At 47.9% G+C, this 18,582-nt stretch overlaps 1 protein-coding gene across 1 annotated transcript in view; it reads right to left on the bottom strand.

The window, feature by feature from the left end:
- The window catches only part of LOC119711275, a 120,104-nt gene extending 103,189 nt beyond the window's left edge, over window positions 1-16,915 (bottom strand). The window contains exons 1-2 of the mRNA XM_038161231.1: window positions 16,854-16,915; window positions 16,385-16,544 (exon numbers count right to left, since the gene is read on the bottom strand). Of these exons, the coding sequence (XP_038017159.1) occupies window positions 16,385-16,544; window positions 16,854-16,915 (222 nt within the window). The remainder of the gene's footprint in view (window positions 1-16,384; window positions 16,545-16,853) is intronic.
- Between the last annotated feature and the right edge of the window lie 1,667 nt (window positions 16,916-18,582).

Genomic DNA, 18,582 nt, shown 5'->3' with positions numbered 1-18,582 from the left:
TGAGAAAAAAAAAAAAAAAAAAAAAAAAAAACTGGAATAGAAAAAAAAAAAAAAAGAGGAAAAAAAAAAAAAAAAAGAACCTATTTTCCAGTGCAAAGTAATCCCTGCTCCATTGCCATGGCACCAGACATCCGTCTCTTTCTTTCATTGACCAGACGAGGTCCTCCTCAGCCTCTAGCTCCTTTTTTTTTAAAAAAAAAAATAGAATTTTTTTTGTTCATGCGTGTGTGTGTGTGTGTGCGCGCTCCTGAATTTGTTCCCTCGGTAGGAAAGGGAGTCATTAAAGTATTAGTTGGGGTTGATTGATTCTTCGGGGAGAGGAGAGGGGCTTGTGGGGCTTTGTCAGGATCTCGAAACAGAGGTGCAAGGTTGGGATGAGAAAAGGAAGATGCAGCTCGCCCCTTGGAAAGGCAAAGAGCCCCGTTTGCAGGCTGGGGGTTGAATCCCTTCCGAAAAAAACTCGGTGGTTTCTTCAAGGTATTGCGAGCAGCCGTGAAATAAAGGAGGAGGACAATGTGAGCCCTTTTTGCTTTTAACTTCAGAGCAGTTTACATGACGGTGCCACGGCTGAGGGGCTGCCTGCAGGCTGCAGCAAAAGATGAAAGGAGAAGAACAAAACGAAAAAGCAGTAACTGAGATTAAAATGGAGAAAAAAAATAGAGAAAAATAATAAAAATTAAATATATGCGTATATATATACACTCAAAAACAAAGCAGTGCTGAAAATCACACAGAGGTTACCAAAACCACCTTAACTCTGCTCCCTTTTTTTTTCCCATGCCCTCCCATCCTCTCCTGCTTCCCAGGTTAAGGAAACCCAGCCCAAACCCAGCTTTTTGGGGTGCACACGGTGCCGCAGCAGTTCTGGCTGATGACTCAGCATCTGTTGCTTTCTTTTCTCATTTCCAGGGTCTGTTTCCAAGCCAGCCCTGGCTCTGGGGAGCTGGGGCTGTCTCCCTGCGGGGTGAGGGATGTTGCAGGTGCCTGGGGGGTTTTTAGGGGGAATGATTCAGCACCTTGGCTCTTGGGTGGCTGGGAAACGTGTGCGGCACACGTGTGGCTCTGATTTCCCCGTCAGGGGAGGAGAACCTGATGGGATTTGTAGGGAAAACAAAGGAAATTTTCCCTCACGCAGAGGGAAACACCTCTGGTGCAATTTCTGGGGTTTTTTAACAACTATCCACCCCAAAACCCCCACCAACAGGAGCCCTGAGCAGACAGATGGCTCCGAGCTGCCGAATGCCACGCTTCACCTTTGGATTTCATAAAAAAATCAATTTCCAGAGGCATCTGCAGGCCGGGGCAGGAGGAGGAGCAGGGCCAGGGGCCGGAGGATGCCTGGGCTGCGCTGCCCGCGCCTCCAGCGCTCCCAGCGCCCCATTGATCCCCCCGGCTCCTGCAGGCTGATCAATGCTGCACTCAGCACACAGCCAGAGGGAATTCATTACTCCTAGGAAAGTTCCCAGCAGAAAGGGAGGTGGATCTCCTGGTGGTTGCAGCGGGTTTTGAGTCGCCCCTTCCCACGCTGCTCCCCTGATTTAGGAGCAGCAGGTCCAGCTCTGAGGGTGACCCCAGTGCTCCTGGCATGGTGGCATTTCCCAGAGGCACAGTTTGGCCCAGATTTTCTTATTGAGGTTGCTGGGCACCGAAAGGGGAAGGGAGAAGGAGAAGCAGAGGGGTGAGGTGATGTCAAACACGTTCATGACATCATCTCGTCACCCTGAGTCCATTCATCAGCCTGGAGCTGCTTCCTCCCAGCCAAGGCCGAGGGGACACTTTTGTTGGGGGCACAAGGGACAAAGTTGCCTTGCAGAGCGTTCTGGATGCTTTGGCACTCACACATCTCAAAACTCATCTCCCACTGCATTAAGGAAAACGTGTCTCCCCCGTCTGACACCTCCCCGAGCACCAGCAGCTCACACAGAGAGCCAGGAGAAGCCTCCCTCCACCCCATTCCAGGGTCAGCATTGCCTACAGCCCTCAGGAGAAGCCTCCCTCCACCCCATCCCAGGGTCAGCATTGCCTACAGCCCTCAGGAGAAGCCTCCCTCCACCCCATTCCAGGGTCAGCATTGCCTACAGCCCTCAGGAGAAGCCTCCTTCCACCCCATTCCAGGGTCAGCATTGCCTACAGCCCTGATAAACAGAGGAGACTTTTCTATTCCTTTTCTATCCCAGAAGATTCTGGACTCCAGGAAGATTCCCTGGCTTGTTTTCTGCTCAGCAGTGGGTGCAACATCCACATTCAATCTCGAGCACCAGGAACTGCAGTAAATCGAGCCCAGGAATGACAAAAGAAGAGAGAAAACTCTTCAGCTCATGGTTGTCCCTGGAAAGGATGGGTAGCAGCAAGGGAATGCTGCTTCCTTAAGCTGGGAGGGGAGGGAATTCTGAGCTCTCTCACTGCTTTTAGCTCTCTCCCATCCAACCCCAGTCTGTAATTTAACACCTTCCCTGGAATATTTTCCTGCCTCCTCAAAAACATCTGGGTAGAGGTTATGAACTCCAGTGTGGTTCCTGCTGCAAAAAAAAAAAAAAAAAGGGAATACCATGGAGCAAGATGGCAAATGTCGTTCAATTAGTCAGGAACTCGTTTGAGCTTAATGACCTTTATGATCAGGCTCAGTTTCTGGAAGATGGGGCTGGGACATGGATATAAATATGGCTTTGAAATAAAATCTCTGTTCCTACACCCAGAAAAAATTCTGCACTAATTCCAGCCCAGAGGCTCCAAACCTGATGTCCTACCTCGCTCCCTCACCCCACATTCCATCACAGATTTGCTCCTTGCAACCAGCACCATCCACAGCACCTGAGGGGATTTATTTTTTCGGTTATTTTTCTACTCCTGCCTCACACAGCCCCTCCTGAGGGTATCCTCCCTTCAGAGGGATTGCCTCGAAAGCTGCTTCCTTCCCACCAGGATTTTTATGCAGACAAATAAAATGGAAAGCACGAGCAAACCGCGTGGGCAGTATTTCACATTTCACATTTCACATCTCACACCTTGACCTCTCCCAGCTGCAAGAGACGCGGAAAAAAGAGCCAGGTCAAAGAAAACTGGGGTGAGCTTCCCACGGAGCACATCTCACAGCGGGCTGAATCCAAAACACAGCAAAAGCACATCCTGCTCCCTCATTCCAGGCAGCTCTTTCGACCTGCAGAATGAAAATGACGGGATTTGCCCAAATCCCATTGTCTGTGCTCGTCTCCGCTTCCCTCCGTGTCCAATTCCGCAGCCAGCCAGAAGAGGGGGATCACATACAGGGCTGACCAGAAGGTGACTGCAGCACCAGAAGCAGTTTTCCTTTAACAGATTTTTTTATTAATTTAAATCTGCCCTTTCCCCACTCTAATTCCCACCGGTGACGGGGAAAAAAAAAAAATCCCCTCCTCTCCAAGAATCCCACGTGAACAAAGCTGCAGTCAGTGAGGCGAGGTGGTAACAGAGTAATTTATGGGGGTTTTAGGAGGAAAAGTGTGGGTTTAAGTGAAATCACACTAAATTAAAAAAAAATGCTTCCTGAGAAAAAGTAATACTGGACAAAAAAAGGAATAATAATGGAAAATAATGGGCCTCTGAGCAGCTCTTGTGGACCTGATTCTCTCCACAAGTTCCAATAAAGGAGCAAAATGCTGACAAACAGCCTGGCTGGGGGGGCTGGTGCAGAAATCACATCCATTCTTCTTTTTCTTAATTTTGGAGGGAGAAACAACGACACAGCACTCAGAGAGAACAGGGCAGAAACTTCCTCAAGTGGGGCAGAAGCCAAGCCCTGGACTGGCCTGGATTTGACACACCCCACAAGGAGCAAAAGTCCCAAATCATCCCGCCAGAATCCTGGAATTCAAGGGAAAACCTTGAACTCCGTAGTCATTAGGAGACAATTAAGAATTGATCAGCTTTCCCTGCCCCAGGCTGCAGCCTCACGAGTCATCCTTCCCTGTCTGCTGCCCTGCACCTGCCCCTGCACCCGCGTTCCTCACTCAGGCGTTCCAGGACACCCCAGAGCCGCCACATCCCTGCTTTTCCAGCGCCCCCAAATTCTCACTGGCAGCAGTGCACCCCCAAGGCCACCAAAGAGTGCAATTCCTGCTTTACAGGGATTTGCCTTTCTGCCTTTGAATGCTGAATTCAGCAGATTCTGGCGCCAGAGAGAAGTGGATCAGGCACCCAGATCCTGCAGGCTGCCACGCAAATCCTTGTCATTGTCCCTCAATTTTTTTCCCCATCCCTTCTGGCAGGTTGATGCAATCAAATTAAAAAAAAATAATAAATAATAATAAAATCCCCCCAAAAACCTCATTTAGATGTTGTGGGCCAGATTTACATCAAAAACTGAGGAAGGATTGATGCTGATTTAGCCAAGGTGGGACCCAGGTGTTGCCCAAGAAAAGCTACCGAAAAAAAATTAAATCTATTTTCCCTGGCTTACTTTCACAGAAGAAAGAAAGCAGCTTCAGAAATAATCCAGGCAGACCCCTGGGGAGAAGGAGGAGGAAGAAAAAAAAAAAGAAAAAAAAAAAGGCAAAAAAAAAAATAGAAAAAGCAAAGCAAAGCAGGCTCCTTCTGGTGTTCCCAGCCTGGGGGAAGGAGGGGGAAAGTCTGGCAGGGAAGGGCCGAGCCCCGGGAGCCGGGGCGGGATGGGGCACACCCGCTAACCCCGGACAATCGGATGAGCAATCTTTGTCAGCAACAAAAGCCATCTGCTGAGTGCGACAGGAGCGAGGACAAAGGCGGGCAGCGCGGCGTGTCGGGCCGGGCTGCCCCGGCGAGGTGCCAGGGTCAACGGCATCCCCCGCATCCCCACGGCCCGAGGATCGATAATGCTAAAAACCCCCGGCTGGCCGGCCCGCCGAGCAAATCGCTGCAAATCACAGAATTTCTAGGTTGGAAGAGACCTTGAAGATCATCGAGTCCAACCCATGTTCTAACATCTCAACTGGATCATGGCACCCAGTGCCACATCCAGGGATGGTGACTCCACCACCTCCCTGGGCAGATGATTCCAGTGTTTGACCACTCTTCCTGTGGAAAACTTCCTCCTTAATTCCAGCTTGGATCTCCCTTAATTCCAGCCTGTATCTCCCTTAAATGAGCTGCAGCAGGGCTGGAGCTGATGGAAAACCCCCCAGTGACACCTCGGCAGCCGCGGGGCTTTGGGGTCGTGGGGACGCTGCGCGCTGGAGGATGGGCGGGGGAGATGGAGCTGGGTTTGGGCGCCCCAAAACGGGAGGAGAGCTCGGGGTTGGGGAGGCACTCGTTGTGTGAGAGGGTGTTTAATAACAAACCCCGCTTCCCTAAGTGCCCCCTCACTGTTCCAGCTCCTAAATGTGCATTTCTCTGTGTGCGCTCACCCCCACCCAAATCATCCATCAACGACCGGGGGCAAGCCAGAGGCTGGAAGAATGAATAGCTGAGGAATTTGAGCCTAAAATTTGGGATTTTCCAAATCCCATTTGGGATTTTCCTCCTTCAAGTCACTAAAGTGCCTTGCTGATCCTTTCTCAGGCCACCTGTCCCCTCCGTGCCTCAGTTTCCCTTTTGTGAGACAGGATTTATGCATCCTGTGAGAGGAACACTCCTGGAAAATAGGCCAGCCCTGATATTGCAGTAAATAGGCCAGGCAAGAACCTACATTTCCATGGGAAGAATTGGTTTAACCCAATTATTAATACACCATTTACTCAGAATTAACTACGAGTGAAAAGCAGCAAACTCACAATAGGTGATATTTCAACAAGTCCTTCTTTTTCTGCAGGACAGTCTCGGCCTGGGGATAGTTTTACAAATGATCTTTACTCAAAATGGTTCAGTTATTTCAACCTCTCGTTCCAAACTGGCAGGTGACAGCATTATCTTTTGGGATAAGAACAAATCTCCCTTCCTTGTTTCAGATTCAAAGTCAGGTTATGCCCCTCAGCTCCTCCCTTTGTAACTTGTGTGACCACCTGTACTTCAGGACATCATGGGAAAAAAAAAAAAAAAAATTTTCCCCACAAAAGCTTTGGAAGTATCCCCTTCCCCTTGGAAACATTCATTACGTTTCTTACTTTAGGATTTTTTTAAACTAGATTTTCCTCCTAAAAACCACTGGCTCCACTTGAGAAAATACACAAAATCTGCATTTTAAAGTTTCATTCTCTACTTTTTAACTCCACATCTTTCATTCCTAAAGGCTCCGACATGCATCTTTCTGTGCGTGTTCAACAGTTCAGTCCACCTTGGCAATTCCTGGAATTATGATGGGGATTTTTCTGTTAGATGGCACAGCACTAGAGGGAAAACCACAGTTTCAAACCCATCAATGAATTCCAACTAATTCAGCCCAAGAAATCCAGGAAAGGGAGGCAATGCTGAGGGAGGCACTGCTCAGCAATCCCCCTCTCAGGAATTAAATGAATAAAAGCAATCTGAAGCAAAGAGGAACAAGATAGCAGAGCACACATTTCCACTTCCCCTGGCATCTCCCTCCCTCAATCATCTAAATGCTTCATTTAACCTGTTCCTAAGTGCCCCTGTGGAAAAAAAAATATGCAAATTTTCATCCAAGTCAAAATGACTCATCACTTAAACGGGAGGATCTTCACCCGAGTCAGCAAAGAAGTGAAAAGTGAAATTAGGGACGTAGATAAGCCACAAAGCCACGAGCAAAGCTGAGCCTACATCAAAGAGCAGCAGAGAAAACCCAGCTTAAAAATGGTTATGAGTGCCAGAAAGTCATGTCTTGGCCTGAAAGATTCCACACTCCAGCAGCAAAGCATCACCCAGCCCAGATTTCTGCCACCTGCAGCGAAATCCCTCCTGTGGGAGGGTGAGGAAGGCAATGCTGGGATTTCCCCTGCTTGGTTTCCTGTTTCCCCATCCCAGACTGGTTTGGGTTGGAAGGGACCTTAAATCTCAGCTCATCCCACCCCTGGGACACCTGCCACTGTCCCAGCTTGCTCCGGGCTGGCCCTGGACCTTTCCAGGGGTGGGGAACACACGGACAGCCTTGGCCAGGCACCCACATTTCCCTGCCCTGCCAGCAGCTGAAACCCAGGGCTGGTTTTGCCCAGGGAAAGGCAGATGAAAGCTGCTCTCCGCTCCAGCCATGATAAAGCACAAAACCACCACGCAGAGGCTTTTAGAGAGCCAGGAGGGGAGAGGGAATTAGGAAACCCAACACCAAAGAGGCCCCAGCAGCACTCCGAGCTGGGTGAAGCCTTTCAGGCCGAGCCAGCCCGAGCACAAATATTATTATTATTATTTATTATATAACACCTGGGATTGCCGCGTTTTCTCTTCACCCACAGCCACCTCCTGGAGCACTTACACTGTCACTGTCCCCACGCCGGCCTAGTTTGCCAGCTTTCTTCTAGCCAGGTAAATACAGAGGCCCCATCTCAGAGGCAGCTGAGTACCTATTATACCCTGCTGCTTCTCCCTTGCACTTATCCTATTATGCCATTACAGCTGCTGTAGGCTCGGGTGGTTTCTATTTTGTGACATAATATTGTGGGCCCAAGTCCCCCCCCTCCCTGTCCCCAAAGCTGTGCTGGTCAAGAGCCCTTCAGGTGGCAGCAGGCAGGGCCACCAGTGTGTCACCAACAGCATCCAGGAGCTGCTGGTGCCCCCAGATGCTGCTGTGCCTCCCTTTTATGCAGAATTTACCTCCTGGGAAAGAGGAAAAGGTAGCACCTACCCGAAGTAACGGCCAACAGCAGATAAAGGCACTTGAAATGTGCAAATAGAGAAAACCTGGAGGCCTAGCAGGATGGATAAGCCCTCATCTGCCTTTTAAGCAGAGGGAAATATCATTTCAGGGCCTGTTCTCTCAGTTCTTTCCTCCTCCTGCAGCTGAAGGCAGCTGAGCCCTGAGCAGCAAAGTGGGAAGCGAGCAGAGCTTCAAAAAGAGGGCTCTTTTCCTTCCCTGGGCTCATTTCCTTCCCTGGGCTCTTTGTGCAGGGGAATTTTGCTGATGTTTTGTCCTTAAAATACCACTGATACTTTTGCTGCTGCACAAAAGCCAAAGTGGCCTCACAAATGCTCTGCTGTGGTCACTGGGTCCAGCAGGAGCTTCTTGTGCTGCCACTGGCCTGGAGAGTTTGCAGCCCTTTGGGCACCTGAGGCTGGGATAAATTCCAGTTTACCATCAGCCCAGGCTGGGATAAATTCCAGCTTACCAACAGCCCAGGCTGGGATAAATTCCAGCTTACCAACAGCCCAGGCTGGGATAAATTCCAGCTTACCAACAGCCCAGGCTGGGATAAATTCCAGTTTACCAACAGCCCAGGCTGGGATAAATTCCAGTTTACCAACAGCCCAGGCTGGGATAAATTCCAGCTTACCAACAGCCCAGGCTGGGATAAATTCCAGCCTACAGCCAGCCCAGGACACGGTGGATGGAGAGGAGCTCATCAGGAGGAGCTCCCAACCAAACTAAAGCAGGACAGAAGGACTGGACAGACCCCAGGAGCTGGGACAGGGAAGGTTCCAGTCTTTCATCTCTGCCTGTACAAAACATACCACAGGGACTGGAAATGACCTGCAAAACGGGCACACAGCCCCTGTGACCCATCCCATAACTATCCAGGGCTTTTTACTTCTACTCCTACACGTGTAGGAGGCACCAAGCACAACCAGGGGGTGACTGACTCAACCAGGGGGTGACTGACTCAACCAGGGGGTGTTTTACCCAACCAGGGGGTGTTTTACCCAACCAGGGGGGGATTTACCCAACCAGGGGGTGTTTTACCCAGCCAGGGGATGATTTACCCTACCAGGGGCAAATTTACCCTACCAGGGAGTGTTTTACCCATCAGGGGGTGATTTACCCAGCCAGGGGGTGTTTTACCCAACCAGGGGGGGATTTACCCAGCCAGGGGGTGTTTTACCCAACCAGGGGGGGATTTACCCAGCCAGGGGGTGTTTTACCCAACCAGGGGGGGATTTACCCAGCCAGGGGGTGTTTTACCCAACCAGGGGGGGATTTACCCAGCCAGGGGGTGTTTTACCCAACCAGGGGGTGATTTGCTAAGCTCAGCATCAACAAAGAGTAAGAAACTTTGAAAGCCACCATGGGAATTGGCTGCCCCCAATTACTGCCATCTCCTGAGCTGAAGCATTGTGTTATTTTCAAGGACAGGTTCCTAAATCTCATTTTTTTAAATTGCTGTTTTCAGGAATTCACCTGCAGCCACCGAGGAGGAGCCCTGCAGTGCCACCACATCCAGATCCCAGCCGCGCCAGTCCCAAGCCTTGGCAACAAGTGCAGAGCTCCTGGATCAGTGCTGAGACCACAGCCAAGGGAAAACAATCACATTTCTACCCTATTTTAATCTATAAAGTAACTGCAACGCAGTTCAGTTATCGGTTAGTTAGTGCTTTTTGTCATTTTTTAATAAGAATATAAATTCTATCATAACTATTCTGTTATGTCCATATCTGCTGTTCTGGTTGTGGCTGAGCTGCTTATCTGAGCAAAGGAAGAGATATTCAAGCTGATGAAGAGCAAATTCTGCTTCTTTGGTTCCTTCTCCAACTTTAAAACCGGGCTGCACTAATCTATAAATAAATCAACAAGGCTAATTCTTAGTTCTGAGGAATATGGAAGATCCAGAGTCAAGGGGAAGCAGAAAAGCAGGAGAAGAAATTGCAGAGGGGAAGGAAGGATGTTTGCGGTGCTCAGGGGCTCCTGCTCAAGCCAGCCCCATCCCTGAGCCCGCTGCACTCAGTGAATTCATTGAAATGGTAACAAAGTCCTTCATAATTCCAGCTAAGGGAATTACCCCCCTCTGTCAGGGCCACACCAGCTCAGGGGACGGGCTGAGGGATTCCTGGAGCTCCTGTGAGTGCTCCTGAACTCTCCAAGAAAGCTCAATAGGAAATGAAAGCTGCTGAGCTGAGGGTGCCTCTGCTGGCACAGCCCAGGCTGGGAGCAGCAGCCGTGCAGAACACGAGACCACGCTGCTGAGAGGAACTATTTTAAAAGTCACCCAGAGCTTGGTGACTTTTAAAATACTGAAATTGCCTCAGGGAGCTCACTTTGTGCCGTTTAGGGGCTGAGTTCTGCCAGCAGCTTCTTCTTTAGAGGGGTGAAAATCTCACTGTCAATAAGTGAAGGTAGGATAACGCAAATGTTGGGAAGGGTTGGACCCAAAAATCCATTGGAGCTCCCTGAAATTCTCCCAGCAGTCTGTTGGCTGTGAAATCAGCTCCCAGCCCAGCATTCCTGTAGTGAATTTCCCCCACAAACGATTTAATTCCATTTGAACATCCCAGCTCAGATTGTGCCTGACAGAGATCCTGACACAAATCTCCTCCTCTGTGTTTCTGGTCTGCACGTGCTGCCAGTGTCTGTCAGTCTTTTCCTGAAGCCAGAATCACCTCCCAAGTTTTGGACTTCACTGAAATCCATACAGAAATCACCAAGAACACATTCACAGCTTTCAGCAGTTCCATGATTATCCACAAAATCGTATATTCCTTTGCCATCACTGGGATATCCCTGTTCTAGAGCCTGTGCTTCATCCCACTGAACTGAACTGATGTCACAACGGGGGACAAAGCAGTGAGAGATGAGAATTTGGGTTATTGTTTCTGTTCCTCTTGTAAAAAACCCGGTGAGCATCGTCATCAATGCCCATCTTTAGGGTGGAATGGTTCATGAAGATGTCTGAAGTCACTTCCTCTTAAAATCAGCCTGGAGTGTCACAGAAATGAAATCATTTTAGTAGTTCATAAGGTTTCAATCTCCCGGTGTGCAGCCCAGGGCATTTCAGGTTGTTGGTTTGTCACAGCTGCTTTGTCCAGCTGGCCCAGGACTGGTCCAGAGTTAAACCAACAATTCCAGCCTGAGCTGCAGGTTCCAAGTCCAAGAGCCAAGACAGAGACAGCTCCTCTGGATCTGGGCACTCCAGTGATGCACGGAAAGCTGGAAAAACCCTCCCGGATCACCGAGTCCAAGCTGTGCCCAGTCCCCACCAGAGCACTGAGTGCCACATCCAGGCCTCCCTGGGACACCTCCAGGGGACTCCAAACCTCCCTGGGTAGCCCCTGGCAGTATTTAACAACCTTTCCATGGGGAAATTCCTGCTGATCCCAGCCTGAGGCCGTTCCCTCTCCTCCTGTCCCTGTTCCTGGGAGCAGAGCCCGACCTGGGGCTGTCCCCTCATGTCAGGAGCTGTGCAGAGCCACAAGATCCCCCCTGAGCCTCCTTTTCTCCAGGCTGAGCCCCTTTCCAGCTCCCTCAGCCTCTCCTGGAGTTCCAGCCCCTTCCCAGCCCCATTCCCTTCCCTGGACACTCTCCAGCCCCTCCAGGTCCAGGCTGGACACAGCACTCAAGGTGTGACCTCCCAGAGGGACAATGCCCTCCCTGCTCAGCACTGCTCCATGGAGACAGCTAATTAACCCGGTGTAATTAACCTCTGCATCCACACCAGCCCTGCTCTGAGCATCCCAGCCAAGCCATTTCCAGGTTGCTCTCCCCACCTCGGAGCCCCCCAGCCAGGGGAGCTGGGTTCAGGGGTCAGACCCAGCTCAACGGGCAGCAAATGCAGTCCCTGGGGAGGCTGGAGGAGAAACAGGCCTCAGATTCTGGTTTTGTGCAAGAAAGGGCAGGACACAGCTCAGCAGCACTGCCAGGACAAGGGGACACACATCAGGCACGTTCCAGGGGGGTCCCACAAGCAGCTGAACTCACACAGAGCTCCTGGGGCTTCAGCTGGACTGCCACGGCAGCACAGGCACGCGTGGCAGAGCTCGGTGAGATTCTGGCTGAATCAGAGAGCAAATACCTATTTAAATGGATAGAGATCTATTGATTCGATGCATAAATAGATGTATTTGATAGATCTAGTTCCACAATTAAATGTACAGTGAATACATATTTTTTACAAATCCCAGCCAGCCCACATATGATCTGTACATCGAGGGAAAGCTCAGCCTGAGATGCTGTTTCCAATTAAAAGCAGCTCTGCTGCAATTAATCACAGCCCGGCTGATGAAGCACACACTGAAAGGACAACAAGAACTCTGGGAAGCTCGGCCTGTCATCTGCAGCCACAACAAGTTTGGTTTAAACCTCAGGACAACGAGGGTTTGTCACCCAGCCCCGGGCCTGAGCTGCTCTCAACACTGCCCCCAAAGCAGATGGCCCAGAAGATCCCAAATATCACTTCCAAAAGTTTTGATTTCTCTGTCACAAAATTAAATAACACCCATCCAACACTGGCTTGGAACACTAAACTCTCACTGCTTTTATTTTCCATTATTTTAATGACTGAATTCAACTATAAACCTGATTATTTACCTCCTTCCACTCGGTGTCTCCCCATCCCATTTTCCCCTTTACACCCTTGCACCTCCAAAAGTTGAGTCAGCCCTGGAAAGTTTACAAAGCTCTGGGATCATCTGAAATCACGTGGGATGACACAAAAGTATTTGTGCTTCTTCCAGCAGTTTTGAAAACCTCAGCAGAACTGAACTCCTTCTCCATTTCTCTGCGAGGAGATATTTAAAAAAAAAAAAAAACAAAAACCTCTCCCAGGATTTAACTCACTGAGCCATTACAGCTTTCAACAGAAAAATGTCTCAGTGAAAAACTCCTCATCAGCTTTTGCTTGAAATTAAGGGCTTAGATTTTATCTGAGACTGAACCCACTGCTAAACACAAACCTTTTCTCCTTGCTCACAGCTTCTACAGGTGCAAAATAAAAATTAAAAAATAATAAAAAGGTATAAATATATTCTAAGGGAATCTTAGAATAGAAGAAGAAAATATCCTATTTATATTTAGAATAGAAATATATTCTAATATATTCTAGAAATATATTCTAGAAATATATTCTAATATATTCTTACAGTGGAGAAATGTTCCATGACCCAGACCTGTTTCCTAAAGCCTCAGAGGGTTGTGGAACTGTGGAATTGTGATATTGTGACAGTGGAATTCTCCCAGAAAGCCAAATCTGAGCATTTTGCACCAAGCAGCAGAGGCTGAAGAGGCAAGATTGAGCTGCCTGATTCCTACAAGTCACAAATAAAAAAAATAAAAGGCAACCTGCCAGATGTAATCTCATTGTGGGACCCCTTCTTCCCCACCCCTGTGTGTGGAAAGAGAGCAATAATCCCACCAGCCAAAAAAAAAAGGAAGAAAAAATATGGACAGAAGGGACTTTCTGCAGCTCCAGAGGTTGGGGTTTTAGGATTTTAGTAGGAATGGCTAAAATAGAACAGGTCAGAGAAAGTTTGGACAAGTTTCTTCCTGGAGGAGCCCCAAAGCTGCAGCTTGTCCTATAGGATCTGTGCCAGAGATTCTCTGAGACATTTGGGGTTTGCTAGAACATTTCTGCTACCTGGTATTCTTATATCCAAATTATTATTATTATTATTATTATTATTATTATTATTATTATTATTATTATTATTATTATTATTATTATTATTATTATTATTATAATAATATTACTGTTATTATTGTTATTATATGTTGCCCAATAATTCAAAGAGGAACACAAGCAGTAACAAAAAAGAAAAAAAAATCCTACTGAAAGATAACACAAGCAAATGGAAAAATGCATTTTTATCAAACAAGCAGACAGCAGCAGTGTGGCATTTGCAGATTTCAGGACCTTTACATACAGGAATATTGTCCAAAGAGAAAAAAAAAACAGATTAATTTAATAATTTCTGTGACTCCACCCAAGGTTCTGAGCCAAATCAGGTGGGAAAGGACCTCAGGAGGTCTCTGGTGCAACTTCCTGGGATCCAACCACACTATTTTGGGTTTTATCCCATTCCTCATCCACCCTGTGGCTCCCAGCAAGAGAAAATCCTCCACTGGTGTTCATGAAATCCCTGAAAGGTGGGAAAGAACCTAAAAAACCATCTAATTCCTGGATTACACCAGTTGCTCTGGGTAATCACCACCACCATTTTGATTTTCCCTCGCCATTCTTGAATTTTAAAACCAACTGGGTGTTTTTATTCTGAGCTGCAGATGCAGCCCAGAATCAATTTCATTTTTTTTTTTTGTTATTTAATCGCCCATTATTTACGCAGAATTCAAAGAGGCGTCCCAAGAATAACTGAAATCCCTTGACACGATGCCTTAACTCCAGCTCATTTCACAACCCAACCAGAACTGAGGAGAGACAACCATGGTTACGGTGGAAATACCACCCAGTTCCTCAGGAGATGGCTCATGTCTCCTCAGCCCTGACAAAAACGCAGCTTCTTCAGAAGAATAAATCATTTCACGCGGTCAGTACTGAAGGAGGGAGGTTTTAGAGGGAGGTTTTAGAGGGATTTGCATGCCGGGAAGGTGATGACTTGGCAGAAAGCTGGCAGGATTTTCTCTGCACAGGCAGGAATGTGAACCCGAGATGGAAATCAGAACAGCAGAACGGGGGCAGAGAGAACCAGAAACAGTTCTGGAGGAAGAAGAGCATGGCTTGGGACTGATTTATTGATCTTCAAGCCAACACTGGCACATTCCTGAGGGCTTGGGTCCCTCCTGTGCCAGGGTTTCCTCAGCCAGTCCTACCCAGGATTTGTTTGTACCTTCTTCCTCTCGTTCCTGCCTGGTTTTGCCACATGAACCAGGATGAAGCTGGACAAGAAAATGAGAAGTTGTGAAGGATGGGAAAAACTACCAAGAGTGCAGAGCTCATTTTGGCTTTGATAAAGGCCTGGCCAGGCCTCTTCAAGTTACAGAAACCATGGAATGGTTTGGGTTGGGAGGCACCCTAAAGCTCATCCCATGGGCAGGGACACCTTCCACTGTCCCAGCACGTTCCAAGCCCCTGGTTTCGGACACTTCCAGGGATCCAGGGCAGCCACAGCTTCTCTGGGCACCCTCCCCACTCTCCCAGCCAGGAATTCCTCCCCAAAATCCCATCTCAAAGTCTCTAAATGCCTTTAAGTGCTGCAGCAACTGAAAAAGCAACCAGGCCCTGAAAGGTAACACCACACAAGTGCCCCTTCTCAAACCATGGACAAAGAAATGTTGGAAAACCCAAAGAAATGTTGGAAAACCCCAAAAAAAAACCGTTGGAAAACCCAGGTGGAAACACAATCTGTGAAATTCCCTTTTTAAACCTGTAGCTCACACCCAGGTTGAGCCCTTCATAGTCAAAGCAAGTGTAAAGAAAGAAAGCAATGCCCACAATTTTCAGGAGCTGCCCAACGCTTCCAGCCGGGCTCAGGAAATGCTTTCCTGTCAATAAAAGTGGGAATTCCACACATTGCCTGATGAAAGCAGTAGAGCAGATTGCAGGTGTAGAAATACAACTGAAGTTGTACCACAAGTCATCTTCCCACCCAAATCACCTCGTGGGAAAGGGAAATAATATTCTGAAATGTGAATTAAGACAGATTTGAGCACACGAGGCACCTCTGCCACAACACCAAACCAGAGCAATTGGCCCGAGTCGGAAAGAAAACAACAACCATTCAAAAACTCTTCTTTCTCTTTCTTGCCAACATCGTCACATGAAAGTTTTCTGCTGTGCTCACTCTCAGAGCTCTGGTTTGGTTAAACCCTGGCACATGCTTTGAATGAGGAGGAGTGAAATCTGCCAGCACAAAACTGCCTGAACTCGGGGAAGTCCAGCCCGAGCAGGACAGATCCCTGACATTCCCACTCAGGAACTCCACCTGCCATCCAGCTGAGGCTGTGACAGCTTCCAGCAGATGAGGGGCTGGCCCTGCACACCCCCTGCATCCTGAATCCTTCCAGCACACAGAGTTTGCCACAAACTTGCCCTGATTTCCTGGAAACCAACATCATCATCTCCTCCATCAGGAGATAATTGCCTGGCTGGTGTTTCACCCCACGCTTCTCCCACAGCTTGCCCTGCCCGAATGAGTCTCTCCAAGCAGGCTTTTCCCAGTGGAAGAGAAGTTCTGTCATGCCTGATTTCAGACTCTTCCACTTTTAAAGAATCTCTTTTCTACCTGCCAAGCTTTGCTCCTAGCAAGGGATAAATTCCATGAACAAGAAGAAGGAAAGCAGTGGCAATCCCCTGGGAAGGTGCTGCCCTTGGCATGCAGAGCCCACCTGGACACAAAATTGATGGCAGGGGCTCAGTTCTGGGGGTTTGCAACCCCCAAAATCCTGAAAAGGCACAGGGCTGCCTAATCAGTGATTTAAAGTGGTGACAGGAGATGGATTTGGGATTAGCAAAAGGCTCATAACCCAAGTCCAGCTGTTTCTGAGACAGCTCTCTGAGGTCGCTCTTGCTGCATTTTGGACTCTATAAACCCTCCACAAGTGTGCAATGGCACACTGGCCATGGCAGGGGACAAGATCCCTGATCAACACAACAAATTCTCATCAAATCGTAATGCAATCCAACTTCCCTGAGACAATTTCTGCGTGTGAGAACCTGTAAAGACTCACCAGTGAAGCTCCAAGCAGGGAAATGGTTCTTGCCTGGAGCTCCAGGTGGGATGGAGCTCTGGAGAGGTGGGATCCTCTTCTTGTTCCTTGAGCAGGTCTTTCCTGGAGATTTCTGGCCCTGACTCCCAGCTCCAGAAGAATCCAGGTGATCCTTTCTCTTCTTCATGAGCAATTCCCACTGAAGTTATTCCTATGAGAGGGGAAAAAAAAAAACCCAAGAAGAGATATATTTATTTCTTTGTAGAACAGAACTGTAAGGGTTGCTCACTGAAATCCCACAAGAAAGAGTGAAATAGGAGCCTGGAAGTTGAGCTGACACCACACAGAGAACTTCAGATTACAGAACAGAATCTGGGGCAAAAAAAAAAAAAAAAATTTTTATATTCTCATATTAAAAGCAACGTGAGCACAAGTTGTTTTGAGTAATGAGACAAAATAAATTTTGAGAGTAAAGTTTTCCCTTCTCTACCTGAAACAGATCAGACTGGAACACCTCTCCCCCTGAATCACCCTTTTTACAGCAAAATTCATCCTTGGGGCCAAATATTTCTGCCTTTGCTCTGAAAAAACTTCTTCTTCCCCCCTGGCAAACCTGACACCTCAGCCAGCAGCACCACACTCCCCTGGCACTCTGGAGTGCCCAGACACCCCAAATTCCCCCTCAACTCTGAGATCTCCCTACCCAGACCTACCTACAGACAACACCTCAGTTCAAATATTTATTCCTAGATCTGGAAGGTCAGAGTGGAGGAGGAGGAGGGAGGATGGGACTCGGGGCTGGCACCCGTGTGGTGGAGTCACTCAGTGGGCACCTCCCAGCAGGAGTGCCAAAGCAGAGCTGTGCCTGCAGAAAGCTCTGCCAGATAAACCCACAGCCTCAAAAAGCAAAGAAATGAGCCAGGCCTGATCCCGATTCATCAGTATTCAGTTGTGGATTCAGCGGGACAGCTCGGAATTTGCACTGGAATAAGGAAAAATCAGGATTAGGCACCATCTGTCTCAGAGAGGGAAGCGACCAGAATTGCTGTGCACATTTGAATCCTCTTCCCCCATTTCTTTAATCTCTCGCACATTCCAGGTTTTCCATTCAGCTCCAGTGACAAAAGATTTTACAAAATGACAGTCCAGATTGAGAGAACAGAAATTACAACCTCTGACAAAAGAGATGCCAAACTTTTTATCAACGATAAGTGCTCCTTCCACGCAGACCCTGGGCTGCAATGGTAAATATAAGGCAGATGTCGAATGGAAATTAAACATTGTGCTCCCAGGGTGGCCTCGACTGCATTCAGAGCTTGATTTAAAACAAGGCCAGAGTTCTTTCATCATTTCTTCAAAAAAAAAAAAGTTTCAAACATAAAGATATTCCAAACAGGCGCATACTTGACCTAGAACTTGGCGGTGCGGGACAATAAATGAGTGTAAAAAGCACCAGCACGGGGGAGAAAAGGCAAAGACAGTTGTCTGCAGGATGGGCTGGGAGAATTCAGTCCTCAAATCACTTCTATTTCGGCATCCTGAGAGTTAAGAGGGAACCCAGGTGAAATATCTTGGCCCCTTTTCTAAATTCCCACCAAAACCTCTCATTTGAAAGGCTCGGCCGACTCGATATTCTGCCACAGAACCAAAACCAAACCCAAGCAGTTTGAGGAGAATTTCTCTGCCAGCTTCTTTAAGACTTAAACCATATTTACATCTGTGCCTGGTATTATTAGACATGATAAAATAGCACGAGACGTTTGCAATGGCTCAGATATTCAGCCTCAAGCAGCACATATTTGAACGGTCTGCAGTGTTTGCTTTTAATAATTTCTGATCATGTAACAGCTCAGCCAAAAGAACATCATAATAGGCTTGCAAAAATTAAACCCCCAGACTGTTAAATATCCTGTACACTGAGGGCAGGGAGCAAAAATGTAAGGATTGAAAGGATGATGCTCAGATTTACAGAAACAGTTAAAAGCACAAACCAAATTGCATTTGCTTCTCTTTCACTTTGTTTGATTTTTTTTTTCTTTTTAACGCAAGCAAAAATAAAAATTAAAGTGAAATGAGTGAAATATTTACAGCTGGAATGCATAAATAGGTTTGCACTCTTCTGGGCAGCCCCCTTTTAGAAATAATTTTCTCCTCTCAGCAATTCCATCTCAAACGCAGTAAAACAAAAAAACTTTTGAGGCCGTGACTTTGTAACCTCC

Source organism: Motacilla alba, chromosome 24, assembly GCF_015832195.1.
Source record: "Motacilla alba alba isolate MOTALB_02 chromosome 24, Motacilla_alba_V1.0_pri, whole genome shotgun sequence".
NCBI classification, from domain to species: domain Eukaryota; kingdom Metazoa; phylum Chordata; class Aves; order Passeriformes; family Motacillidae; genus Motacilla; species Motacilla alba.
Note: the sequence above shows the minus strand (reverse complement) of the source record. Positions and strands in the feature narration are given on the sequence as shown.